This window comes from Ovis aries, chromosome 1, assembly GCF_016772045.2.
Source record: "Ovis aries strain OAR_USU_Benz2616 breed Rambouillet chromosome 1, ARS-UI_Ramb_v3.0, whole genome shotgun sequence".
Taxonomy (NCBI): domain Eukaryota; kingdom Metazoa; phylum Chordata; class Mammalia; order Artiodactyla; family Bovidae; genus Ovis; species Ovis aries.
In genome coordinates this window covers 95,392,863-95,419,213 of record NC_056054.1, presented here as the reverse complement: position 1 = coordinate 95,419,213, position 26,351 = coordinate 95,392,863, and the positions used below count along the sequence as shown (strand labels likewise).

Genomic DNA, 26,351 nt, shown 5'->3' with positions numbered 1-26,351 from the left:
TTTTGTCATCTCATTTAACAAGCTTTGAGCTCCTCCCATATGCCAGCAATAGTGCCAGGCTACAGGAGATGTTAAAAATGAGTGAGACACATAAGAAGTATACAAAGCAGGCACGTGCTGGGCACTCAAGAGATGTGTGACTGAGTAACAGATGGTATAAGAAGACTGGTAGATAAATGAGCCATTCATCACCGATGGGGACTGCACAGGCTCATGCGAACTCTGAGCGAGTGCATCCAGTCCCATAACCAGCACATTGTGCTGACTGAATCCCAAGATCTAAAAGCAGTCACAGTTGCTGTGTGTTGACACAGAAGAATCGGTTGGCTATAGTGCAAAGTCAGCTGGTTTCTTGTAACTGTGCTACTAAGCAGCTCTGTGATGCTGTTGGTTAATCCTCTGCGCCTTGCTTTCCTCATCTATAAAAGGAGCTTAGACTGATCATTTCTTAGCCCTCTTGCAGCTCCAATATCTTATGATCTATAAAACAGTAATATGCAGGCTGCAATTCCAAAACAGACATCCTTTTGGGGATTCAATCCACTAATTTACGAGTACCTCTCTGAAACACTTCATCACTGCCCCATGTCAGAATTTCAGAATCTTCACAACATAGAGCAAAAACACAGTTAAAGCAAGCTTTTCTCCCACTGTTCTGGGAAGTTAGCAAATCTTTTTCATTTTAAGTAGGGATTATGCCAAAACCCTAAACGACTGCTAGATCAACCTTTATATGTACTAAAAACCCAAGCTCACTCTATACCTTTTTTCTTTCTGATGGTAGTTTTGGCTCTGGCAGAAAAATGTAGCCCATAGACTTCTCTGTATCTAAATCTCACCACTGTTCAGCTTGGTTCATTGCCAGCACCACATGAATGCACTCCAAACCCAGGTGGACCTGTGTTATGGCAGCCCTCCAGCTCCCCTCGTGCAGCGTCGTCATCCCCCAGCCCTGCTCTGATTGTTGGGCTTGGAGGGCTGAGGGCCTGGTTCTCAGAAGCTGCTGGATACCCTCCAGCAGGCGGACGTCCGCAAGCACGGCACTGAAAAAAAACCGAAACGTTTTTCAATTCTAGTATTTATAAAACCCAATTGAAGAAAAAAACTGTATATTCGTACCTAATTGCTTTCCATGTGGTGGTTTCTGATTTATTTTTTCCAGATAACTGTTCACACATTGGCTTTTTAACCCACCTCCTAGGGAGGTGGCTTCCAAACATAAACAGCCCTTTCCTTCTTGGCTTAGATGATATATTCTTTTCAGGGGACAAGGCATGAAGCCCATTCCTTGCTGTGTTTCTCCTTCATGGTCTATCAGGTTTCTTTTTTGCTGATACACCCTCTTCCATGCATCTTTCGGATCTAAGCAGTTTGGCATTTAAACTAATTCTGTCTCCCTCTGCTGGCTTTGCCACGTTACAGGTCCTACAGTAGGAATATGCTAAACCATGGGACATGGGCACAGGAACTGTGGGATTCACCTGGTCTCTTAAATTTAAGATTAAATTTATGTTTGTCTTTGATTAAATTCATCTTTGTTCACAGAGATGACAATAAATAGAACCTCACTACTGATATTCAAGAAATAGCACAGTTACAGACATCTTAAGAGTTTGCCCTCCAGCACCCTGGCATTTAGTTTCCTCATGGCTTTTGCCTAAATGGCACCTGACTTTCTCCAAAATTTATCCTGGGTCCCACTTACTCAATGGAAATCTACCTAACTAATCCATGAAGTAATTCTTCCAAATGCTGAAACAGCAGTCATTCCTTTGTGCCAGACTGATAGATGAGGAAGCTAGATTGGAGAGTTTGAATAACGTGCTCAGAATCATGGTAAAGTTTTGAGCTTCTGTATGCCTGATTCTGAAGCTCCATTGTGCATTTCAGGTGGCGGCTGGTTTGCAGGCAGACCTGAGAGTGGAGTTATTCGCCATGGCTGTCGGGGAGGATGGCACCAAGGGACTGGCTCACATCTCTCACAATATAGAGATTATGACTGAGCATGACGTCCTGTTCTTACCTGTGGAAGCAAATATCCTTTAAAGTTCAATTTGAGTCACCACATATAGTGTAAAAATTACATTCGAGCAAGGAGAACACAGAGGTCAAAATGGTGTTTCCTAATCCCCTCACATCTGCCCTCTGTAGCTTCATTTATTCTAGTTTTAAAACCACAGAGTTAAATTTCTTAGGACAGAGACTTGTGTCTTCATTCATTTTTGAAAGCATCTAGCAAAGTGCCTGACACATAGTACATGTAACTTTAAGTTGGATAAATCTCAATATTATTGGCTATCTCTGGGGTATCAAACAGTCAGAAATGTTTTAAAAAGCAAGTCTTTGTGTTAAGAAAAAAAACCTGGTCATCTTCTTGGGGGGTAGAAGATACCTTATTATAGAAAGAGAATGAATAAGTATTGAATTGCAGACATATTCCTTCATATTGGGATCCCCTGTATGTAGAATATATAGATATACCAAGAGCCTTGTATATGCAATGTCCTGTATGAAATATTTTATCACATATAAAAGTGAAAATTGAACTCTATCTTAAAAAGCCACATAAGGTGGTAGCAGGAATAAAATTTTCACGCTTGATTCCTGTATTGTAACTCTAATAGTATGAATCATATACCACTTTGTGTTATAGGTATATCTATTTGATTTTTGAGCTGGGTCTTGTAGAATACAAAAACTTTTGATGAAAAGAGGCTTAGGAAGAATGAACAAAACGTAGCAATAGGAAAGCTCCAGTTGTTCAGGAGGGTAAGCAGGGAGTTCAATTTGTTGAGAGCTTAGAATATTAGTAATATAGTGGCAAAGCTGGTTGGAACCAAGTTGTGCGAGATTTTGAATTCTTGGCTTAAACTTTATTATATAAGCAACACTGAATCATTGAAATTCTGATCGACTGGGTGATATAATCAGTATGTCTTTATAAAAATGAATTCATTGTTATCACATAGGCTATGTTGAAGGAGAAGAGATACTGGATATGCAACAAACCATTAGAAGGTTCCTTCAGCAAGCCTTCAAGTGTAAGGACAAGAACTATAGTGTGGCAACAGTAGATATGAAAGAGGGACGTGGGTGAAAGACCTTTGTGGAACCCATTAAGAAAAGAAAGTTAGAGGACATAGAGTTCACTGGAAAGTGTTGAGGTTCAGGTAATGAATCATGGAGATTTAGGACTGGGTCTCAGTTGAGGAGTCAGAGTTGGAAATATAATAATTTTAATTGTCAGCTGCAGAAGTGGTGATAGAAAGTATGGGGGAAATGAGTAGAAATTTGGGTTTGTTTAGGGAGCAGGAGGGAAAAAAAGAGAACCCAGGAGAGATAGAACAAGCAATTGGCAACATGTGAAATATCTCAAAGAATTTCAAGGAAAATATGGACATAGGTGACAGATGCTATGGAGATGTCAAGGAGGATTCTGATTTACGTAGAACTACTCAATTTTGTTGGGACAAAAAACTGCAAAACATGAAGAATGGCTGCATGTTGAGAAAGCAGAAATACTGAGTATGGATACACTTTCAATTTATTATTGAAGAAAAGAGCAAGAGCATATGGTGTCTCAGCCTTGGAGAGGGAACAGAGCAAAGGAGAGATTTTCAGTTTAGTGTAGTATGTTTCGTATGCTTGTAGGCGAGAAAGAATGGATCAGAAGAGAAATATTAAAAATATGAATAAGAGAACTGAGGCAGCACTATCCAAAAGAGGGCGAAAGGATAATCAAGAACAGAGCTAAAGGGTTAATCTTGGCAAGGGAGAGGGTAAAGATGGGCAAGGGTCTAGACGTTCTGAGGCGAAAGAGAAATTAGGGGAATTGTGTCAGGCGATCTTGATTCAATAGAAGTGGACTTGTATTCATTTGTTTATGGGCTTCCTAGGTGGTTCAGGGGTAAAGAACCTGCCTGCCAATGCAAGAGGCTCAAGAGATGCAAGATCAATCCCTGGGTCAGGAAGATACCCTGACAACCCACTCCAGTACTCTTTCCAGGAAAATCCTACGGACAGAGGATCCTGGTGGGCTACCGTCCAAGGCGTCACAGAGTCAAATATGACTTAGCAACTGAGCACGTATGTTCATTCTTTCAAAGATCAAAAGTGTCCCTAATGTGCTGGGCATCAGGGATACGGCAATGAACAGGAAACAAATCTGCCTTTATGTAGCTTACATTCCAGTAGGAAGACAGACAGTAGACAAAATAAGTGAAATGTGGACTCTAATGGCAATAAGTACAATGTAAGAAATAGAAAATGTAACAGGAAAGGAAGCACATGGAGAAGGAAATGGCAACCCACTCCAGTATTCTTTCCGGGAAGATCTGATGGACAGAGGAGCCTTGTGGGCTACAGTCCATGCGGTTGCAAAGAGTTAAACATAACTTAAAGACTAAACAACAGCGACAACATAAGAAAGGAAGTTCAGGGAGTGTTAAGGACTAAAATTTAAAATGAGTAGTCGGGAAAGACCTCACTGAGAAGGATTTCCCCACTCTGGGAATTACGTCCTCTTCACACAAGTTATTAGATGCTGAATCTAATAACTAACTGACTGACTGAATCCGTGCTGATGATCACAGCAATTAAATAATTTTGCATTTACTCTAATAACATTTCTATTTCCTTGCTTACAGATTAGAGACCATCTGTCTGGCACAGAGAAATGGGAAAAGAGTTTTACTAAATCTTTAGTCTACTTCCAGGGTCAACAATGATAGTTCATAGCCTATTTCTCAAGATCTATTCCTTCCCCTTCGCACCAAAAAAGCGTGAAATCTGCATGTTGATGTGGTCTGGGACCTGGTTATGGTTTGATGGTGCCTATAGAAAGGCCAGTCACATAACAGAAAAACATACATTAGAGGGGACCGGAGAAATTCCAGATCAATATCCATCCTTCATCCTCTAAGCTTGGCATATAGAATTTGCATTAAATCGAAAATATCTAAAAGTGATCTAATGATGCCAAAGATTCTAATTCTAAAGTATTATCTGAGTTTGCATATACAACTCATTTGTTCATGAAAATAATAGTCCTTAATGGGTATTTTACCAGTTTTAACAAGCAGCAATTATGATAAGAGACCAAAAGATTTTCCCCAGGGAAAAGAAAATCCCACGGTCCAGAGGATTTCTACAATTTCTTCCTCTGCACTCGGAGTCTTCATGTCCCGTAAAATTTCTCCACATTAGGAGTCAGGTAAGTAATACATTTGTAATTTGATTGTCATCCATTCAAATGTGAGGCCATAGACCTCACATTTGTTCTCATCTTCATTCAGCCAGCAACCACTGAGCCACTTAGTCTGGTGGAATTAAAATACTTGTTTTTAATAATGATAACAGCTACCCATTTATATTCATTATCCATCTAATCCTCATACTATCTACAAGGTAGATATTTCCCCCACTTTATAAATAAGGAAACTCAGGCTCAGAGAATCTTGAAGAAGTAAAAAAATCTAACTTACTTCAGTGTGATTCTAAAGTTTATTCTTTCAAGTGCTATTTTTGACACTGATCTGACTTTCCAAGGGTAGAAACACCAACAGCAGGATGCCCTTCTGTACTTGAGAATTTACAGTTAGGTCAGTGGTTCTTGCGTTTTTTGGACTCAAAGACTCCTTATGTGCTGCGCTTAGTCTCTCAGTCATGTCCGATTGCGATGCCGTGGACTACAGCCTGCCAGCCTCCTGTCCCTGGGGACTGTCAGGCAGGAATACTGGACTGGGTTGCCATGCCCTCCTCCAGGGGATCTTCCCAACCCAGGGCTCAAACCCGGGTCTCCCGCTTGCAGATGGACTCTTTACTGTCTGAGCCACCAGGGAAGCCTGTATACATGTACTTAAATATGTATATATGGCTGTGCTCGGTCTTCGTTGCTACACAGTTTTTCTCTAGCTGTGGCAAGCAGGGGCTACTGTCCAGCTGTGGTGCATGGGCTTTTTATTGCAGTGGCATCTCTTGCTGCAGAGCACAGACCCTAGAACACGAGGGCTTCATTTGTTTCAGTTCCCAGGCCCTAGAGCGCAGGCTCAGAAGTTGTGGTGCACGGGCTTCGTTGTTGCGTGGCATGTGGGATCTTCCCAGACCAGGGATCAAACCTGTGTCCCCCGCATTGGCAAGCGGATTCTTTACCACTGAGCCACCAAGGAAGCCCTCCTTATGTATTCTTAAAAATGACTGAGGATCCCCCAAAGCTTTTGTTTATGTGGGTCATTTTTTATCAGTATTTACCATAATAGAATCAAAACTGGGAAAAACTTTTAAAAAATTGTTTTTAAAAAAAACAGTACATTACTGTAAATAAATTGTTGATGAAAAATAACTTTTCCAAACAAAAATTAACGAGGGGAAGATTAAATCTTGGCAAATCTTTTACTAGAACACAGCTGCATTCTCACAGCTGCTCTGTCTTCCGTCTGTCACCGTATCGCACATTGCAGAGTCTCTGGGAGACTCCACTGTATAGTCATGAGAGAAAAAGGCCAATGACATCTTGCATTTGTTTCTTAGGACTGCTGTAACAAATCTGTATTTGTTGCCCAAGGCTGCTATAACTAAGTACCACAGACCAGGTGACTTAAAACAGTGGATATTTCTCCTCTTGCAGTTTGGAATCGAGGTGTGAGCAGGGCTGATTCCCTCTGTAGCCTCTGAGGGAGAACTTGCTCTGTGAGCTTATCTTCTGCTGGTTCCCCGCAACCCTTGGTGTTCCTCAGCCTACAACTCACCACTCTCATCTTTGCCTGTCTCCAACGGCATTCTTCCCTTAGTGTTTCTATACCTCTCTCCTCATAAGATCAACAGTCATTGGATTTAAAGTGTTAGTCTTTTTGTGACCCCATGGACTGTAGCCTGCCAGGCTCCTCAGTCCACGGGCTTCTCCAGGCAATACTGGAGTGGGTTGCCATTTCCTTCTCCGGGGATCTTCCCGACCCAGGGATCGAACCTGAGTCTCCTGCACTGCAGGCAGACTCTTTACTGTGTGAGCCACCAGGGGCTCCTCATTGGATGAAGGGGCTACCCTAATCTTGAATGGGGTTCCCAGGTGGCTCTAGTGGTAAAGAACCCATCTGCCAATGCAGGAGACACAAGAGACGTGGGTTTGATCCCTGGATCAGGAAGATCCCCTGGAGAAGGAAAAGACAATCCACTCCACTCTCCTTGGCTGGAGAATCCTACAGACAGAGGAGCCTGGCAGGCTACAATCCATGGGGTCACAAAGAGTCAGACATGACTGAAGCGACTTTGCAGGCATGCATGTACTTGAATAAGATAAGGCTTCATCTTAACTTGATTGTAAGTGTATACCCGTGGCGGATTCATGTTGATGTATGGCAAAACCAATACAATATTGTAAAGTAATTAACCTCCAATTAAATAAATTTATACTTAAAAGACCCTATTTATAAATAAGGTCCCATTCATAGGTCCCTGGTAGATAAGCGTTTTGTGGGGACAAACTCAATTTAGTTTACCCTCTGGTCCCCAAAAATTCACATCCATCTCACATGCAAAATACACTCAGTCCATCCCAACACTCCCCAAAGTCTTCACCTATCCTGGTGTCCTCTCCATTTGGGGACCTGTGAAACTCAGAAACTTGCAAAATACTATGGTGGGATAACATAAGAAGACATTCCCCTTTTAAAAAGAGAAGATGCAAAGAATTAAGCAATCACCAGGCTAAGTGTTTGCAATGCTCAGGGCAGATTTGCTGAGGTTTCAGAGTATGAACACAATCACCTATGTCTTGATCTGCGCTCTGGGCCAGGGGCTTCCCCAGCCCCACCCTTGGGCCCTCAGAGGCCTTTTGGGTCCCACCCTTTGTCCTTAGCCTGATAAAGTATTATCCTCTGGGCAGCCCGCTTTCTGCTTATAGAAGCCCAGAAGTCTGGCAGCCTCCCTTCATTTCCTGCCTCTGTCCCCCAGGCCAAGCAGGCAGTGTTTCTGCTGACAGAACATTCTCGGAAGTTTTCGCTGATGTCAAAGGGGTCCAAACCGTTAGGCATGAGGGCTCTCCACAGGTCTTTCCTGAAGTCTCACCTCTGTTCCCGGCTTCTGCTGAGATGGCTGACGGTACTCATCTTGGTCACAAACCTGTTTTTCCGCTAGGCTTTCCAGTTAAACCTTTGATAAACTTTTCAGAGCATGCCTTAGCATATCTTACAGTACGGACAGGCTGTGAATTTCCCAAATCATCATGTTCAGGTTCCTTTTTGCTGACTGTTTCCTTCCTCAATTTATCTCTTTCCTCTTGCATTTTACTAGAAGCAGTAAGAAACCAGGACACATCTTCCATATTTTGGTTGGAAACTTCAACTAAAAATACAACTTCATTGTTTATAAGTTCTACTTTTTATCCAAAAGCAGAAGACAATTCAGCCAAATTTTCTGCCACATTGTAACAAGGATCTATCTTCCTCCACTGTCCAGTAACATGTTCTTTGTTTCCATCTGAGGTCTTACCAAAAACACCTTTCAGGTTCATATTTCTACCAACAGTCTGTTCACAATACAGAAATTCTCTAAGATGCTTGAAGTGTTCTTTACTGTCCCCATCCCTTCCTTTTGAACCTTTATCAAAATTGCTTTTAATATCTATTATTTCTACCAGCAGTCTTTTCAAGGTAATCTATAATAGAACTTTTCTATAATGCAGCTCAAAATTTCTTCAGCTTTCACCCATTACTTGATTCCAAAGCCACTTCCACATTTTTAGGTATTTGTTAAAGCAGCACCTCACTTCCTGGTACCAAAATCTATTAGTTTCCTGTGTGTGCGTGATAAGTCACTTCAGATGTGTGTGACTCTTTGTGACCCAATGGACTGATACATTTTTTGTCTATTTTTGCACATGGTTATTTGTTAGAGAATGTTTTATAAATAACTTAATTCCAAATAGTCAGTCATGTTTGACTCTTTGTGACCCCATGGACTGTAGCAGGCTCCTCTGTCCATGGAGTCTCCAGGCAGTACTGGAGTGGGCTGCCATTTCCTTCTCCCTAATTCCAAATGTCACATTTATAGGTTTCAGGTAGACATGAATTTCTGGAGGACACTATTATACTTACCATTTTAAAATATTTTTGACCATGCAGATTATTCTCAAAAGGGTCTTCAGACCCTAAAGGTCTGGGAACATTCTTTAGAAACCACTGGTTAAGGTGTGGTTTATCTTGGTTCTAGTCCATGACTTTCAGAAGTTACCCTAAACTAAAAAGTGATGAAGTCTGAAACTCTAGTTGGACCATTTTGAAAACTACAGCACAGCTTTCCAATATTCATAATGCCTGTTGGCACCAATCTATCAAAAGTAATGACATGAGTGTACCTAATAGAAATGTCTTAAATGGTACGTCTTTATGCCTCTTTTTTCATATTACCAGTTAATGATATTTATGTAAGTACAATGAGTATCTTTTAAACACCTATTGTAAAGATTCTGTGATATCTGACAGAAAATGTTTTCATCTATTTCTTTCCAATCTTTTCTACCTATGTATATATTGGAATCATTATATAGTTTTATATTGTATGTGTCTCAAACAGAAAAAGTAACATATTCTGTGTTTCTACTCTGAGCCAGTGGTAAGTACTCCAGTTGTTATCAACAGACATCATGAATGCTTATTGCTTTAAGATAATGAGCTATAAATTTCTCTATAACTCAGTAACTTAAAGCAACAGACACTCCTGATCTCCTAGCTTGTGTGGGTAAGGAATCCAGGGATAGAGCTGTTGTTACTGTGGCTCATCTAGGGGTGAATCTGCTTTCAGCTCACTCAGTCACTGGCAGGATGCAGTTCCTTGCAGGCAGTTAGACGGAGGACCTCAGTCCCTTACTAGCTGGTGTTGGGAGATTGCTCTCAGGGCATCTCACGATAGGCAGCTTGTGTATACTAGAGCGTTGAAGATCTGAGAGAGCATGAGCACAGCAGAATTCAGGGTGTGAATAACCTATTTATTGTATTCTATTCTTTAGAAGCAGGTGAACAGGTCCAGCCTATGCTTCAAGGGTAGGAATTATCCAAGGGCAGCTAGCACTTGGCCTAACAAGGGATGGGCCAGTGACTGCTGTGTACATCAGAGCTGCTTCCATCCCATAACCTCAGAAATAAAGTGACAGGACTTAGAATATAAGGTGATGTTATCCTTAAGAGCCTTAGTCTTATCTCAAAACTCAGGCTCTTACGAGGAAAGGGATGCACTGTAGATACTGTTTGCAGTGTGCGCATTCTCAGTCGTGTCCGACTCTTTGTGACCCCATAGACTGTAGCCTGCCAGACTCCTCCGTCCATGGAATTTTCCAGGCCAGAATACTACAATGGGTAGCCATTTCCTCCTCCAGGGGATGTTCCCAACCCAGGGGTGGAACCTGCACCTCCTGCAGCGGCAGGCGGGTTCACTGAGCCCCTGGGGAAGCCTGTTTGTAGACCAGGTGCTTCTTCCTGAGCTCCTGCCTCGTCTGGCCTGGAAAGGCTGCACAGACGGGTGAGTGGAACCCTAGCTCCCAGTGACAGACACCACTGTCTCCCTGCTTACTGCCCTAGGTGCTCAGCTAGATTTCCTTGGGGTGAATGTGATTTATACTTGTCACTGAGAAACACTTTAAGTAATTCCTCTTTCTGGTGGAAGGAATAACTGCCTCCAAGGTTGATTCTTCAGAGTGGAAGGCACCTAGAATCCATCATACTGTCTATCCTCCTGCCTTTTCACAGTGAAGTGTCAGGAACTCTATGCCTAAATTCTTTTTACTCTCATTGTTAAAAAAAAAAAAAAATAGTACTATTCAATTCCTTACTTCAGTTCAGTGACTGTTTTAACACTTAGACGTGTTTGCTTTAGGAGAGATAAGAACTGCATCTGAAATTGGCAAGAAAAGGGTAGTACTACAACACAGTAATTTAGATGAAATGGACAAATTCATAGAAACATACAAACTACTTAAACAGACTCAAAAAGATAGGGAAACTCTGCACTGATTTCTAACAGGGAGACCCAGTTAGTGATTTTAAAACTTTCACAAAGAAAAGCCCAGCCCCAAAGGTCTGTGTCAATTTCCTTTCCTAAAACACTATCACCTCCCCACCAGGAAGATACATATACAGCATATTAGTCACCCAAAAAGCACAGCCAGGTATCTCAGCTTGACTGCTCTTTAATTAGAGACAAGTACTTAGAGGAGTAGAAACAGCAATTAGGATCATCATATACAGATAAAACAACCTATAAGAGGTTAAGTTTAAGGAGGCTGGTTCATGTAACTTTTACAGTCCCTTTCAGCTCTGAAAGTTCAAGACTACCTTTATGGGTGATCAATTACACACCTGATTGTTTCAGTGGGCTATAAAACCTAATCTGGAGAGGTAACAAATTACTCATCAAATCTTCTGACATAAATAAGGAAACATTCTGAAATGTTTCAACTTTAGTGAAACAATACCTAATTTAAAAAGTTCTCTGCTTCCTGCTAGACTATAAAGGGCACACCTCTTAGAGGGCGCCCCATTCAGAGCACAGATTTTTTAACTAGTCTGTTTCAATCCAAGACACCGCTATGCTGAAATTCCTCCAGGCAGAGCTGGGAAACACGTCACAGGCAGAGCTGGGAAACACGTCGTGTGATCCTCTGCAACATGATATCTTAAAGATTACACCAATGCTACTGCTGCTTAGTTTGGAAGTCCTTCTCAAGGAAAAGTTGGAAAAGGCACATTTCAGTTCTAAGTCACTGTTAAAATCAGCTTCTCCCTCTTTTTCCTCTTCCTCTTCTTTTCTTCCAAGTGGCTGGTAGCATCAGCAAAAAACATAACTTCACTTTTCGCTTCACATTCTCTCTTGAGATAATCGAGACCTGCCATGTTGAAGCCGATAACATCCTGAGGAAGAATAGAAGAGAGATTAAGTGAACTTCCCCTCACTTCAGTTCAGTGTCACATACGTGAGTCAGAGGAACCAACGCTTCAAGTGTTGTTACCCATCCCTCCCTAAGGTCTTTTCTTGTCTTTTTTCCTTATGCCTACCAGCTCCAATAAAAACCTCATCTTAAATATGTATGTATGTCAGGTCAGTATCACCCAAGACTGGGCACAGCACACCATGCTACTTGTAAGTCACATATACACTAGGATTTCCCCTTCTTATTCTATGGCTACCTCTACTAAGATACTTACCCGGACTTGTCTGACTTTTGAAATGGTTGTTTCCTTTAATTTTTCAATCACTGGCACAAGCATTTGGTTGCTAGTGATCTGGCCAAAGTGAATCCTAATAGAAAAATAACACCAAGCATTGTCACAAAGAATAGTGGTTTTGGCTATACCTCCTAGAACCAGCAACAAAACAAATGTCAAAGCAAGAAAAAAAAAATCATTTCACCCATCATGGGAATATAGAAATGCTTCTAGAAAAAAATGCTAAAGATGTTTCTTCCATACGATTCAGTTCTATCTAATACTTTTAAAACCTAGTGTCCTAACATCTAAAAAGCTGACTTTTCCCAGCAATCTATCAAGTGGCCACAGATTTTTAACAACAGTATTCTATAGGGATTTCAGAGGGAAAATGAGCCTTCTAAGAAACACTAACTCAAAGATTTATATTTCAGCCAAAAAAAAAAGAGAGAGAGAGAGAGATGATCAAACTCTGACTGAGAGTACCAACATGCCCTGGATGACTTAATGCTTTTTAACTTCCATGCTCACCCTCATTCACAGCTATGACCTGCCATGTCTACCTCCGAGTTACACCCATCTACAACCCCAAAATGCTAGAAATAGTCAGTGTAACCTGATAATACTGTAATCAGTAACCCTGATTCAACATATGCCACAGCAGTAAGAAATACCCTGTAAACGTGTATATCTTCATTTGCTACTATCATGAAAGAAAGAAAAAGGAATGACGGGTTAAGGTTCATGAAAAAATGCCAATTTACCAAGTATACCATTTTCTTTTAATTACTTGGTATTGGCTGAGCAGTTTCTACTATTTTCCTAACAGCATTTTAAGGAATGTTCAAGTTTGCCAGTATTCCTGTTCTCTTATACAACAGCTGGAGACTGGGGGGCAGAGCAGGAGATAAGAATGTAGGCTGCGTGTGTGCTATTCACCCAGTCCTGTCTGACTTTCCATGACCCCATGGAGTGCAGCCCACCAGGCTCCCCCTGTCCATGGGATTCTCCAGGCAAGAATACTGGAGTGGGCTGCCATTTCCTTCACTAAGAATATACTAAGCCTTTGTAAAGACATTTTTCCTCCGTTACATATTTAATACAAATCCTTCCTATTTAAGAATATCATGTAATGAACATTTTCTTTATGTTTCTTGGGTGCTTAGTTGCTCAGTTGTGTCTGACTCTGTGATTCCATGGACTGCAGCCTGCCAGGCCCCTCTGTCCGTGGGGTTTCCCAGGCAAGAATACCAGAATGTGTAGCCATTCCCTTCTCCAGGGCATCTTCACAACCCAGGGACTGAAGCCAGGTGTCCTGCATTGCAGGCAGATCCTTTACTATCCAAGCTACCGGGGAAGCAGTTATGTTTCTTAGGTCCCTCCAAATATGCCACTGCTCTTCCATTTGTACTTGTAGAGGCCTGGGAAATAAGCTGACTACTCCTTAAAATTCTGTTATGGAAACAAAACCAAACCATTTAGTTTAAACTCAACAGTTAAAAAAAGAAACACCACTGAAGGAGACTGGTCATTCAGGGATGGCCTTTCAGCACCCTACGCAGAACCAGGGCCACTGCCTTAGACTGTAACTTGGAGACCTCTGCCTGCCTGAGCACCCTGAGCAGCGTAGTACCTCCTGTTACTTCAAGAGGTGGGTCATCACTATCAGCACTTTAGGAGCAAGACTGACCACCAAAGGATAAGAGAGAGTCTGTGTTGGGCAGTACTGCAATTCCTAACAGTCTCTGAAGTGTCACGTTTCTTAATTGCAAAGCATGGAGAGAGCTTCCGGTGAGGCACTCCTGGAGGAGTTAGGCTCGTGAGACATATGATGTTCTCTGGGGAAAGGACGTTACCTGAGGAGAAAGAAGAGGCACCTACACAGCAGTTCAATGTCGGAGCCCTGCTGGATGAATTCATTAAAGAGCCTGAGGATGTCTGGGACGTAAGCGAAAGGCAGCACGAGGAGGGATTCTTCCAGCTCGCTGGAGAGGGAGAAATAAACGTTAAAGATGTCACGTTTCTTTACATGGTCAATTTAAAAGTCTTTTCCCCTCCCGTTTTTTCTTCTCCTTTTATTTACTTCGGTAGATCTTGCCCGTCCAGATTCACCATCTACATTATGATGGCTCTCTCTTGTCAACGTTTTACTTTTCTTATATTCAGTATTTTAACCTACTTGATGCATTTTGGTCCATGGCAGTGTAGGAGAATCTTTCTTTCTTTCAGATAACTCATTTCTTCAAAGCTTTTTATTGAATTTCCTATCTTTGAATGATACTTCTTTTACCATTTATTGAGTCCTCTTATATGACAGAGTCTGCTTCAGGGCTTTAGAGTCTGTTTTGATGATTGATTCTGACAATCCTGTACTGTTTCAGTGTTGTTGTTTTTATCATTTTTTAATCTCTTTCTTGTTCTGGGTTGGTTTGTTTACTTTTCTTGAGCTAGTTCTATTATCATTCCATCGATTCCAATTAGAATTCTCAAGAGGCTTTCAACTGGGATCACAAACCTATAGATTAGCTTAAGAAAAACTGAATCTTTAAACACAGAGTCTTCCCATCTATGCATGCACCCTACCTCCATCAATCTATATTCTACTTTACATTTCTCTAGCAAAGTTTAATTATCTTAGGTTCTATTTGATTCTTATATGGGACATACTCAGATATTGTGATTTGTTATAAAAATGATAACTAAGTAGGTCAAACTCAAATAAAACCAAAAGACAAATCACAAATAAGAAACATTATTCCAAAAATGACAAAAGATATTAAAAAAAAAAAATTCTTAACCAGTAAGAAAAACATCCATAAAGCACAAGAATGGGAAAGTAAAAATTCACAGGAAAAAATACAAATGGCCAACAAATATAATGAAATTTTAACCTTGCTAATTAAAAATGAAAATGATACAATACTACTTTTTGCCTCTCAAACCAGCAAAGGATTTTTGAAAAGCCTGGTGAAAGTCATTACAGGCACTCTGGAAAGTAAGCAACATAAACCTTTGAAAAGTTCATGTCCATTAATTAGTTAACAGACTGCTAGGACCATTAAGAAAATAATCAGTGAGGATGGCAAAGATTTATATGTAAAGGTGTTCAGTGAAGCAGTATTAATAATAGCAAAACCCTTATGCAACACCTAATAGTAACTATATGTACAATGGAATATTTTGAATTAATTCAATGATGTGTTTCTGAAGAATGTTACTAAGGTGAGCAAATGCTCAGGAACTATCCCGTGAAAAAGGACAGGATATAAAAATGTATACATATGATTTCAATTCTGTACGTACACAGAAAATAATTCAAAGGAAATATACAACAAAAAATGTTAATAGTTGGTACCTCTGACTGAATTGCAAATAATCTCATTACCTATGATGTAAAGTAGCACTGCCCTTCATTTGTCCTTAAAAGTATCTCCCTTCCTATTTTAGGAGGAGCCTTCTAGTGAGCCTTCTCGTTCTAATTCAAAAAGAACACTATAATGAATTATTTTCCATCCAAGTTTTAACATAGTTAACCCTCTAAGGAAAATAGCCATCAATTAATCATCAATTATAATGTACTTATCTCACGTTCAGTAAATGGTGTTAGCTGCCAACTTATAATAATCCATGCACTGACACTCACCTGGATTTGATTCCTTTAAAAATCTCCAACACATAAGCTGAAGGCTAGAATGGAAATGTGACAGCATTAGTGATACTTCTATTTCTTAACTGAAGCTCTCTAATCTTTATCTTCTAAAAACCAGGGATCTCTCCCAGGAGAAACCATGTTCTAAAAATGGCAATACGTGCATGGGCTTAGACTGAGTCAGATCTGGGTTCACAATCCGACTCTGCCACTTGCCAACTATGTTCCCTTCAATCTGTAAGTCAGGACAGTTTCTTGTCTATAAAATGACACTGACATGTATTACTGTTGTGATGGATGAAAGGTGAAAGCAAAGTTTGAGTAAGTAAAGATTACTAAAGTATGTATACACTGTCCCGTGATTCTCCCTCTCTCCTCTTTTATCTGACTGATTTGTAACAACTTTCTGTCCAAAAACTTCAGTTTCAATGAACAGAATTTTCAGAGAGCACTTTGGATACTAAACATAAATAAGCAGCAAAACAAAAACAAAAAAAACCAGTCCAGTCCAAGCAGAAAAGTCGACTTGAAAGTTACACTAAAACAGTCCTTTTGAAACACAAAATATCCTAAAGGAGTCCAACATTCAACAGAGATTTTTAACAACAAAGTATTTCCCAATATGTCAATGCTCAAATCTAATGCCTCTTCACTTCCTCTCTTGTGCCTGTCTAAATTTAACCTTAGAATGGCGGTTAAACCTTAAGGGGGAAACCATTAAACATTCTACTTACAGAGATATTGCCATAAGCCATCAGGATGGGGTTGATGGGAAGAGGAACCTATGAAGAAAAGATTAAATCAAGTCATTAAAAAATAAGCCTTTGATAGTGCTTATCGCAGGCAGGGTCATAACAGTATTTTATAGTTCTGAAGGAGACCCTAAAAACTGATGCTAACAAATTATTATTTAAGAATATATTTTAAGTTTCAATAGGGCTTATGAATGAGTGTGGGTAATGCATTTCATCTAGAAATCCAAAATGGCTCACCAGCCTCCCAAACTAAAGCAGGAACCTGAGTTTGCAACTTAATACAGTAATCACGTTGATTTCAAATTAACTATCCTTGGCTTTTTATTAAGATAGAGCTTCTCAATTCTTTCTTTCTAATGTCTGAATTAGAAACAATTCTATCACATCTATACAAATGATGTTTTTCCCTCAGCAATTATCTCTATAAATAAATGTTACTCAGAATGTAACTTAATGAGCTGTCTTACCTCTTTCCCTGCAGCTTTACAGATGGCTTTGTGTTCTCTCATTTTTGCAGTTTCTTCTCGGTACAGCTCAATAGCCTCCATGATCCTCTCAGCCTACAGACAATGACAAAGAATGGAAGTCATCACAATACACTCATCATCCCACAACACTGCAGATGGAAGGCCTGACGAAAAGCTGTCAACTTAAACTGCTTGAATCAGTTTAATAAAGATGTGCCAAGAGCGTCCCAAACAGCATTCAAAGATGTCTTTGGCTTTTGTTTTTTAATTTACAAGGAGACTAAGTAGTGTGAATTCAGGTGAGACTGCAAGTGGACACCTTGAGCAGGGCAGCTCCCAGGTACACCTGACAGGTACACTTGCGATCAACCCTTCCTTTCTTAGAAGCCACACACTGATTAAAGAGATTCAGCACTGTTCATGTCCTTGGTTACAAGGGGGGAAAACAGAGATTATGATCTCCGTCTATAAATTTCATCAATCTTTTTGCCACAAAAGGGCTATTTGGCTGGGATCTTTTAAAAATTAGATATGGGGCAGTGATCAAGATGGCGGAGTAGAAGAACATGAAGCTCACTTCCTCCCACAAGTACATCAAAAATACATCTACATGCTGAACTATTCTCTCAGAATATCTACTGAACACTGGTAGGAGACTTTAGACCTCTGAAAGAACAAGAAAATCTCCACATAAGCATAACCGGGTAGAACAAAAGACAAAAGTGAGAAAGGAACTGGGTTGGGACCTGTACCCCAGGGAGGGAGCTGTGAAAGAGGAAAGGTTCCTGCACCCTGGGAAGTCCCCTCACTAGGAGGAAGTCAGCCAGGACAGAGGGAGAGCTTCAGAGCCTCAGCGGAGAATACAGCAACTGGTTTGCAGCAGCTAGAATAGAGAGAGGCCTGCACAGAGGGCCACTGCCACCCCTCTACACTCCCAGCCTGAGATGTGTGTCCACGGGTGCATGTGAGGGCTGGGTGTGGAAGCTCGGGCTTCAGAGATCATACCCAGGAAGAAGACTGGGGTGGGCTGTGCAAACGCAGTCTTGAGGGTCTGGAGTCTAGTGCAACCACATCTGAAGGTGCATGCAGAGGAAGCCTGGCCACCTTAGAGGCCAGGTGCTGTTGTGTGGCAGTGTGCGACGGGAGGCATGGTGTCCACCCGACAGCCTTTTCCTCTGAGGGACCGCTCAGGCTGTAGGACACTGCCTACATGAGCTCCAGGAGTGGTAGTGAGTCGCCACAATGCCCCAGGCTTCAGGAATGGCTGCCAGCCACCTCTGCTCCCATTGTGTGCTCCAGGGGTGCGCCTGAGCCGCCACTGCCGCTGAGAACCCAGTGCTGCATCTGTGCACCCCCTGCTGCTGCTGCTGCTAAGTCGCTCAGTCATGTCCGACTTTGTGCGACCCCACAGACAGCAGCCCACCAGGCTCCCCCAGCCCTCGGATTCTCCAGGCAAGAACACTGGAGTGGGTTGCCATTTCCTTCTCCAATGCATGAAAGTGAAAAGTCAAAGTGAAGTCGCTCAGTCGTGTCCGACTCTTCGTGACCCCATGGACTGCAGCCTACCAGGCTCCTCCGTCCATGGGATTTTCCAGGCAGGAGTACTGGAGTGGGGTGCCATTGCCTTCTCCTATCAAGGGGATAATGGCCGGCACACGCTGAGGAAAGAGGCAACAGGCATCCACACTAAAAACAGTCCTTGCACCAAAAATATCAAACCCACACCAACTACACACGGATGTTCTCACATGTAAATTGCCCTGCAAGACCACAGTAATAGACCTCTTCAGTCTAACAGACACCAACTTAAAGGAACAACCAATTATAAAGAGGAACCAAAAAAAATAAGAAGACTCATTTTTTGAGACAAAAACTGAACTAAACACAATAAGAGCAGAATAAATAATGCAGAATAAGTGACCTGGAAAAAAGAAGATGGAAGTCACCCAATCAAGACAACGGACACCAAATAAAAGAAATGGAAGCAATATAAGAGACCTATGGGATAATAATAAAGTGTGCCAATCTACACATAATACAGCTCCAGAAGGGGAAGAAAGAGAAAAGGGGATTGAAAATGTATTTGAAGAAATTACGGCTGAAAACTTCCCAAACCTAAAGAAACAAATATACATGTAGAGGAAGCACAGTTCAGTTCAGTTGCTCAGTCGTGTCCGACTCTTTGCAACCCCATGAATCGCAGCACGCCAGGCCTCCCTGTCCATCACCAACTCCCGGAGTTCACTCAGACTCAGGTCCATCGAGTCAGTGATGCCATCCAGCCATCTCATCCTCTGTCGTCCCCTTCTCCTCCTGCCCCCAATCCCTCCCAGCATCAGAGTCTTTTCCAATGAGTCAACTCTTCACATGAGATGGCCAAAGTACTGGAGCTTCAGCTTTAGCATCATTCCTTCCAAAGAAATCCCAGGGCTGATCTCCTTCAGAATGGACTGGTTGGATCTCCTTGCAGTCCAAGGGACTCTCAAGAGTCTTCTCCAACACCACAGTTCAAACGCATCAATTCTTTGGCGCTTAGCCTTCTTCACAGTGCAACTCTCACATCCATACATGACCACAGGAAAAACCATAGCCTTGACTAGACGGACCTTGGTGAGCAAAGTAATGTCTCTGCTTTTCAATATGTCATCTAGGTTGGTCATAACTTTTCTCCCAAGGAGTAAGTATCTTTTAATTTCATGGCTGCAGTCACCATCTGCAGTGATTTTGGAGCCCAAAAATATAAAGTCTGACACTGTTTCCACTGTTTCCCCATCTACTTCCCATGAAGTGATGGGACCAGATACCATGATCTTCGTTTTCTGAATGTTGAGCTTTAAGCCAACTTTTTCACTCTCCACTTTCACTTTCATCAAGAGGCTTTTTAGTTCCTCTTCACTTTCTGCCATAAGGGTGGTGTCACCTGCATATCTGAGGTTACTGATATTTCTCCCAGCAATCTTGATTCCAGCTTGTGTTTCTTCCAGTCCAGCATTTCTCATGATGGACTCTGCATATAAGTTAAATAAGCAGGGTGGAAATATACAGCCTTGACGTACTCCTTTTCCTATTTGGAACCAGTCTGTTGTTCCATGTCCAGTTCTAACTGTTGCTTCCTGACCTGCATACAGATTTCTCAAGAGGCAGGTCAGGTGGTCTGTATTCCCATCTCTTTCAGAATTTTCCAGTTTATTGTGATCCACATATTCAAAGGCTTTCGCATAATCAATAAAGCAGAAATAGATGTTTTTCTGGAATTCTCTTGCTTTTTCCATGATCCAGCAGATGTTGGCAATTTGAACTCTGGTTCCTCTGCCTTTTCTAAAACCAGCTTGAACATCAGGAAGTTCACAGTTCACTTAAGGGGCCCAAATAAGTAAACCCAAACAGACCTACACCAAGACACACTATAATAAAAATGGCAAACTAAAGAGGATTCTCAAGGTAGCAAGAAAAAAAAGTTCATCACAAGGGAACTTCCATAAGGCTATCAGCTGATTACTCTACAGAAGCACTGCAGGCCAGAAGGGAGTGGCAAGATATATTCAAAGTCCTAAAAGGGAAGAATCAGCATCCTAGGATACTCTACCTAGCAAGATTACATTTAGAATAGAAGGAGATACACAGAATTTCTCAGACAAGCAAAAAGTAGAAGAATTCAGCAATACTAAATCCAGCCTAAAGCAAATATTAAAGGTCTTCTCTTAATAGAAAACTAGTAAGAATAGATAGGAAAGAGAAAAATTACAACTGGAAAGTAAGTCACTCCAATAATAGGTTAAAGAAAAAAAAAAAAAAGAAAATGTCTTTGTGAAAGTGATGGTAACCTGCAATGAACAGCAAAAGGATGAAGATGTGAAAGAGGACATCAAAATCATGAACTGTGGGACAGGAGAGTAAGAAAATGCAGGGCTGGCTTTTTTTTCACTTCCTGGAATGGGCTTGACCCATATGACTGCCAACTGAAGCGAGTAGATGTAGGATGGGGCCCACATACTTGAAACACAGGGCCCCTTCGAAGGACACACCAGAGTCACAAAGACAAAGAGAGAACATAATCAAAAGGGAAACCACAAAAGAACACCACAAAGAAAAAGAGACAGAGAAAAAACGTAAGATCAATATGAAAACACGGTTAAAATGGCCATAAATATGTATCAATAGTTACCTTCATTATCAAACGTTGGACTAAATGCTCCAATCAAATGACAGAGTGGAAGACTGGATTAAAAAAAGCTACAGTATGCTGTCTGCAAGAGAGTAATTTAGGGCAAAGGACACATATAGACTGAAAGTGAGGGCATGTAAAAAAGATAGCCTGTGCAAACACAAACGACAAGGAAGTGTGGGCTGCAATGCTCGTATCAGACAAAACAGACTTTAAAACAAAGGCCACAAAGAAAAAGGGGGACACTATATAACAATAAAAGAGTCAACACAGGAGAAGGGTTTTATACTCATCAACATATATGCAGCCACTGTACAGGTGCACCCAAACACCTAAAACAAGCACTAACAGACCTCAAGGGGTAAACCGACAAGAACGTAGTAATAGCAGGAGACTTTAACACCCCTCTCACATCAGTGGACAGATCTTTCAGAAAGATCGATACAGCAAGAGATTCTAAGTGATACAATAGGACAGTTAGATTTAATTGATATTTTCAGGACATTACATCCCAAACAACCAGAACACCTTTCAAATTCGCAATCCAAAAATAAAGTACTTAGCAGTAGACCCAACCAAAGAAATCAAAGACTAACACACTGACAACCATAAACTGTTAATAAAACTGAAGAGGATTCAAAGAAATGGAAAGATACCCCATGCTCCTGGATTGGAAGAATTAATATTGTTAAAATGGCCACACTACCTAAGGCAATCTACAGATTTAAAGTGATCCTTATCAAGTTACCCATGACATTTTTCACAGAACAAAGTCCTAAAATTTATATGAAACCATAAAGATCCAGAATTGCTAAAGCCATCCTGAATAAAAAGAACAGGAGGCAGACTTCAGACAATACTTCTGCACAAAGCTACAGTAATCAAAACAGTGTGTTACTGGCACAAAGACTGTTCCATATGGATCAGTGGAACAGAACAGAGACTCAGAAATAAACCCATACATACACAGTCAATTAATCTTCAACAGAAGAGGCAAGAACATATAATGAGAAAAAGTCTTCAGCAAGTGCTGGGAAGTTGGACAAGTGCATGTAAATCAAAGCTAGAACACACCCTCTCACCATACACGAAAGTAAACTCAAGATGCCTTAAACACGTCAAACATAAGACATGACACCATGGAACACCTGGGAAAGGTTATAGGCAAAACATTCTCTGACATAAATTGTACCAATGTTTTCTTAGGTCAGTCTCCCAAGGCAATAGAAATAAAAAACAAATGGGACAAACTTTTGCATAGCAAAGGAAACCATAAAAAACAAAAACAAAAAGACAACCTACAGAATGGGAGAAGCTATCTGCAAATGACATGACTGACAGGGGCTTAATTTCCAAAATACACAAACATCTCCTACAACTCGACAACAAACAACCCAGTCAAAAACTGGACAGAAGATCTAAAGAGACATTTCTCCAAAGAAATATGGATGGTAAATAGGCACAAGAAAAGATGCTGAACACTGCTAATTATCAGTGAAATGCAATCAAAACTACAATGAGGTACTACCTCACACTGGTCAGAATGGTCATCATTAAAAACTCTACAAGTAACAATTAGGATGTGGAGAAAATGGAAACCTCCTACACTGTTGGTGGAAATGTAAATTGGTACAGCCACTAGAGAAAACAGTATGGAGGTTCCTCAGAATACTAAAAATCAAATTACCATAGGATCCAGCAATCCCACTCCTGGGCATACAATCAAACAAAACTGTAATCTAAAAAGATATACACAACCCTATGTTCACAGCAGGACTATTCACAAAAGCCAAGACATGGTAACAACCTAAATGTCCGCTGACAGGTGAATGGATAAAGACGATGAGGTACGTATCTAAAATGGAATGCTACTCGGTCATGAAAAAGGAGGAAATAATGCCATCTGCAGCAACATGGATGCAGTTAGGAATTATCATACCAGGCAAGTCAGAAAGAGAAAGATGAATAACATATAATGTTACTTATATGTGGAATATGAAATGTGACAAACGCACCTATCTATGAAACAGACTCATGGACGTGGAGAATAGATTCATGGTTGCTTTGGGGGAGGGATGGAGTGGCAAACCGGGGTTAGCAGATGTAAGCTACTGCATGGATAAACAAGGTGCTACTGTATAGCACAGAGAGCTATATTCAGTATCCTATGATAAACCATAATGGAAAAGAGTATGAAAAAGAATGTGTGTATATATACACATATATATGAACTGAATGTGTATAACTGAATCACTTTGCTATACGGCAGAAGTTAACACAACACTGTAAATCAACTATACTTCAATTTTTAAAAAGTCTATTATAAAAAAAGCAAACAAAAACCCCACTTATTGCTAACCCCAACCCTGTGGTTCAGATTCAGTAGGTCTGGGGGATCCACTCTGAGAACTACTGCCATCAAGTAAAGAGATTAGGGGCTCTTAAAGCTTATTTGGTGATTTTAGGGTCAAATATGGGAACAGGGCAATTTCATGCTGTTTTTATTTCTTATAATTATTTCCTTTGTTTTTCTTTAGATTTTAATAAAATACTTTTTGGAAATAAAAAATTAACATGAGATACAACATTCTATATCAACTTACTGCTTTGACAGTTTCAATAGTTTTCTTTCCAGTGAAGTAACTGTCACCTTGAGTCTCTCCTGGAACCTGCCAGAAACAAAGAGATCCTTTTAACATAAAACTGACGGGTGTTAAAGAACCAACAAATTAATCTTATATCCAGAAAAGAACAGACATACTATGTTATGATGATTATTGTTATACTGTATTATCAGCTACCATTAAATGAGACATTAGTAAGTGCCAGTGAAAATCCATGGATGGAGGAGCCTGGTAGGTTGCAGTCCATGGGGTCGCTAAGAGTCGGACAGGACTGAGCGACTTCACTTTCACTTTTCACTTTCATGCATTGGAGAAGGAAATGGCAACCCACTCCAGTGTTCTTGCCTGGAGAATCCCAGGGACAGGGGAGCCTGGTGGGCTGCTGTCTATGGGGTCGCACAGAGTCGGACACGACTGAAGCGACTTAGCAGCAGCAGCAGCGAAAGAAAGTGAAAAGTGTTAGTCATGTCCGACTCTGCGAACTCTTGAACTGTAGCCCACCAGGCTCCTCTCTATCCATGGAATTCTCCAGAAAAGAATACTGGAGTGGGTTGCTATTCTCTTCTCCAGTAGTAAGTGCCAGACACTATGTTAAATGTGTTACATGCATTATCATAAGAATACTCTGCTCTACAACACATGATTAAAGAGATTGCTTAATTTCTCAATTCTGATTTTTGATTTACAGTGAAATGGTTCCCTAAAGCCTCCCTCAAAAAAAAAAAAAGCAAGAATGACAATCAATCATTTAATACCAAGTCATTTGTCCCATAAAATCAGGATATACAGCTAAATTAAGAAGGACTACACAGATTCTTTCCCCTATCAGCTGCAGATGACTTTGGCATCTAGCCCCAGTTCTAGTTCCATTAGAAATTTTTGAAACTACAGTAAATGCCAGTAAGACAATGACAGGGCACAGAATGAGGAGCCCAGAAGATCTACTTACTGCTGGTTGGTCTTCCTTGGCCACACTCTCTTCATATTCTGCTTCCCTTTGCTGTCAAGAGACGGATGTGAATTAATTTCAAAGACGAAACATGACTACTATGTGAAGTGAGACAGTGAGGAGCTGCTTCTTTCACAATCGAACCCCTCATGGGATCTTCATCTCCACTTGGCTGCCCAAGTGGTGTCGGCAGTCTTGGAAACATCTTCTGGAGGCCAGTGGACTGGCACTGAATGGGAGGTGTGACAGAACTAGACAGGAACCTTCAGCCGAGACAGCGTGTCAGGGACTGATACCCACCACGCCTGAAGTCCTTACCATCTCCTTTTCTTCCTCAAGAATAAGAGGCTCCCTTGTTCTCTCCCAAAGTCTCAGAGATTTGTCATGGGATGATGATACAACGTAGTCCCCACTGGGGCTTACAGCCAAGCACCATATTTCCTGGTGGTGCCCCTGCAGAGAGTAAAGACAAAACCGAAAATCCTGAGTAAGAATACCTTACTCATAGACTGCTACATTGGTGGGAAATCAGTGCTCAACCTTGAAAGAAGTTAAGTACTGAGCACATCAAAGTAGCTGAGAGGTTACCTCTAGAGTCTGTATGTGTTCAAATTTGTCTGCATCCCACTGTTTAATCTTACGGTCTTTCCCAGCGGTGAAGAAGAGGTGAGACTTGGGCACAAACCTTAGGAACATCACACTGAAAAGTGACAGAAAAACTCAAATGTCATCAACTTCTTCATTATTAAAGTCTTAAACACACATAAATCGCTTTTGGACAGTTAGTTCTAGAGTTTAATTAATAGAACTTTAAATTTCTGACTATCTGAGAACACTAAAAGATGCTCCCAGGAAATGACACTGATAGGTAACTCAACACGAGGTCTTTGAAAAGACAACATCTACCTGTCGTCATGAGCAAACAGAGACTTATGGCAGTCCCCAAAGTCCAGACCCCAGATTTTCACGTTCCTGTCTGCAGAGCCAGTTGCTATCAGTGCTCCATCCTAGAAGGAAGAGAAGCGAAACATTACTAGATCATCTGAAACCCTGATTAGATAGAGAAAAGTTAACCAGAACATTTATCCTGTTTCTTTCAAAAATGTCAATGTCAGTGCCAAAAAATTAATTTCATCTCTTTATCAAGAGCACCCACATCCTTGCTTTTACCTACAAATCTACTTTAAAAGCTTGTTAAGTGAGCAAGAACTGTGTGGCTTAGATGTTTCTGGTCCTGCTACAGGGCATTGTTGTGCTTTGGTGTAGGTTATCTGTTTACTTTGTTACAATTGATAGCATAAAGACTCTCTAATCTCTGTCACAGAGTTTGACAAAGTTGGGGGGAGAGAAGAGGAAGAGAGAAGAACGAGCCTGGGAAAGAAGCTATTAGAATGCTTACGACCTAGACATTTTTATGCCATGTCTCCTATCACTGTTTCTCTTCTATTTTAGCACCTAGTTCAAATGGCTATCAACGTAAGAAGAAAAATATTTTCTGACACCAATTTATTCTGTTCATGCACTGAGTGCAGATAGGTAGGGCAGGGGGCC

At 41.0% G+C, this 26,351-nt stretch overlaps 2 protein-coding genes across 8 annotated transcripts in view; one reads left to right on the top strand and one right to left on the bottom strand.

The window, feature by feature from the left end:
- SPAG17 (sperm associated antigen 17) overlaps window positions 1–17,299 on the top strand; it is a 259,499-nt gene extending 242,200 nt beyond the window's left edge. For all 3 annotated transcript variants that reach the window (XM_060401722.1, XM_060401717.1, XM_004002384.5), the window contains 3 exons: window positions 1,891–2,035; window positions 5,066–5,212; window positions 17,113–17,299. In XM_060401722.1, the coding sequence (XP_060257705.1) occupies window positions 1,891–2,035; window positions 5,066–5,205 (285 nt within the window). In that variant the 3' untranslated portion in view covers window positions 5,206–5,212; window positions 17,113–17,299. The remainder of the gene's footprint in view (window positions 1–1,890; window positions 2,036–5,065; window positions 5,213–17,112) is intronic.
- Window positions 11,161–26,351, bottom strand: part of WDR3 (WD repeat domain 3) — a 39,807-nt gene continuing 24,616 nt past the window's right edge. For all 5 annotated transcript variants that reach the window (XM_042253123.1, XM_042253125.1, XM_060401738.1 and 2 more), the window contains exons 17-27: window positions 25,707–25,807; window positions 25,389–25,500; window positions 25,119–25,253; window positions 24,801–24,851; window positions 23,831–23,896; window positions 17,063–17,155; window positions 16,575–16,622; window positions 15,835–15,878; window positions 14,048–14,176; window positions 12,192–12,285; window positions 11,161–11,897 (exon numbers count right to left, since the gene is read on the bottom strand). In XM_042253123.1, the coding sequence (XP_042109057.1) occupies window positions 11,742–11,897; window positions 12,192–12,285; window positions 14,048–14,176; window positions 15,835–15,878; window positions 16,575–16,622; window positions 17,063–17,155; window positions 23,831–23,896; window positions 24,801–24,851; window positions 25,119–25,253; window positions 25,389–25,500; window positions 25,707–25,807 (1,029 nt within the window). In that variant the 3' untranslated portion in view covers window positions 11,161–11,741. The remainder of the gene's footprint in view (window positions 11,898–12,191; window positions 12,286–14,047; window positions 14,177–15,834; window positions 15,879–16,574; window positions 16,623–17,062; window positions 17,156–23,830; window positions 23,897–24,800; window positions 24,852–25,118; window positions 25,254–25,388; window positions 25,501–25,706; window positions 25,808–26,351) is intronic.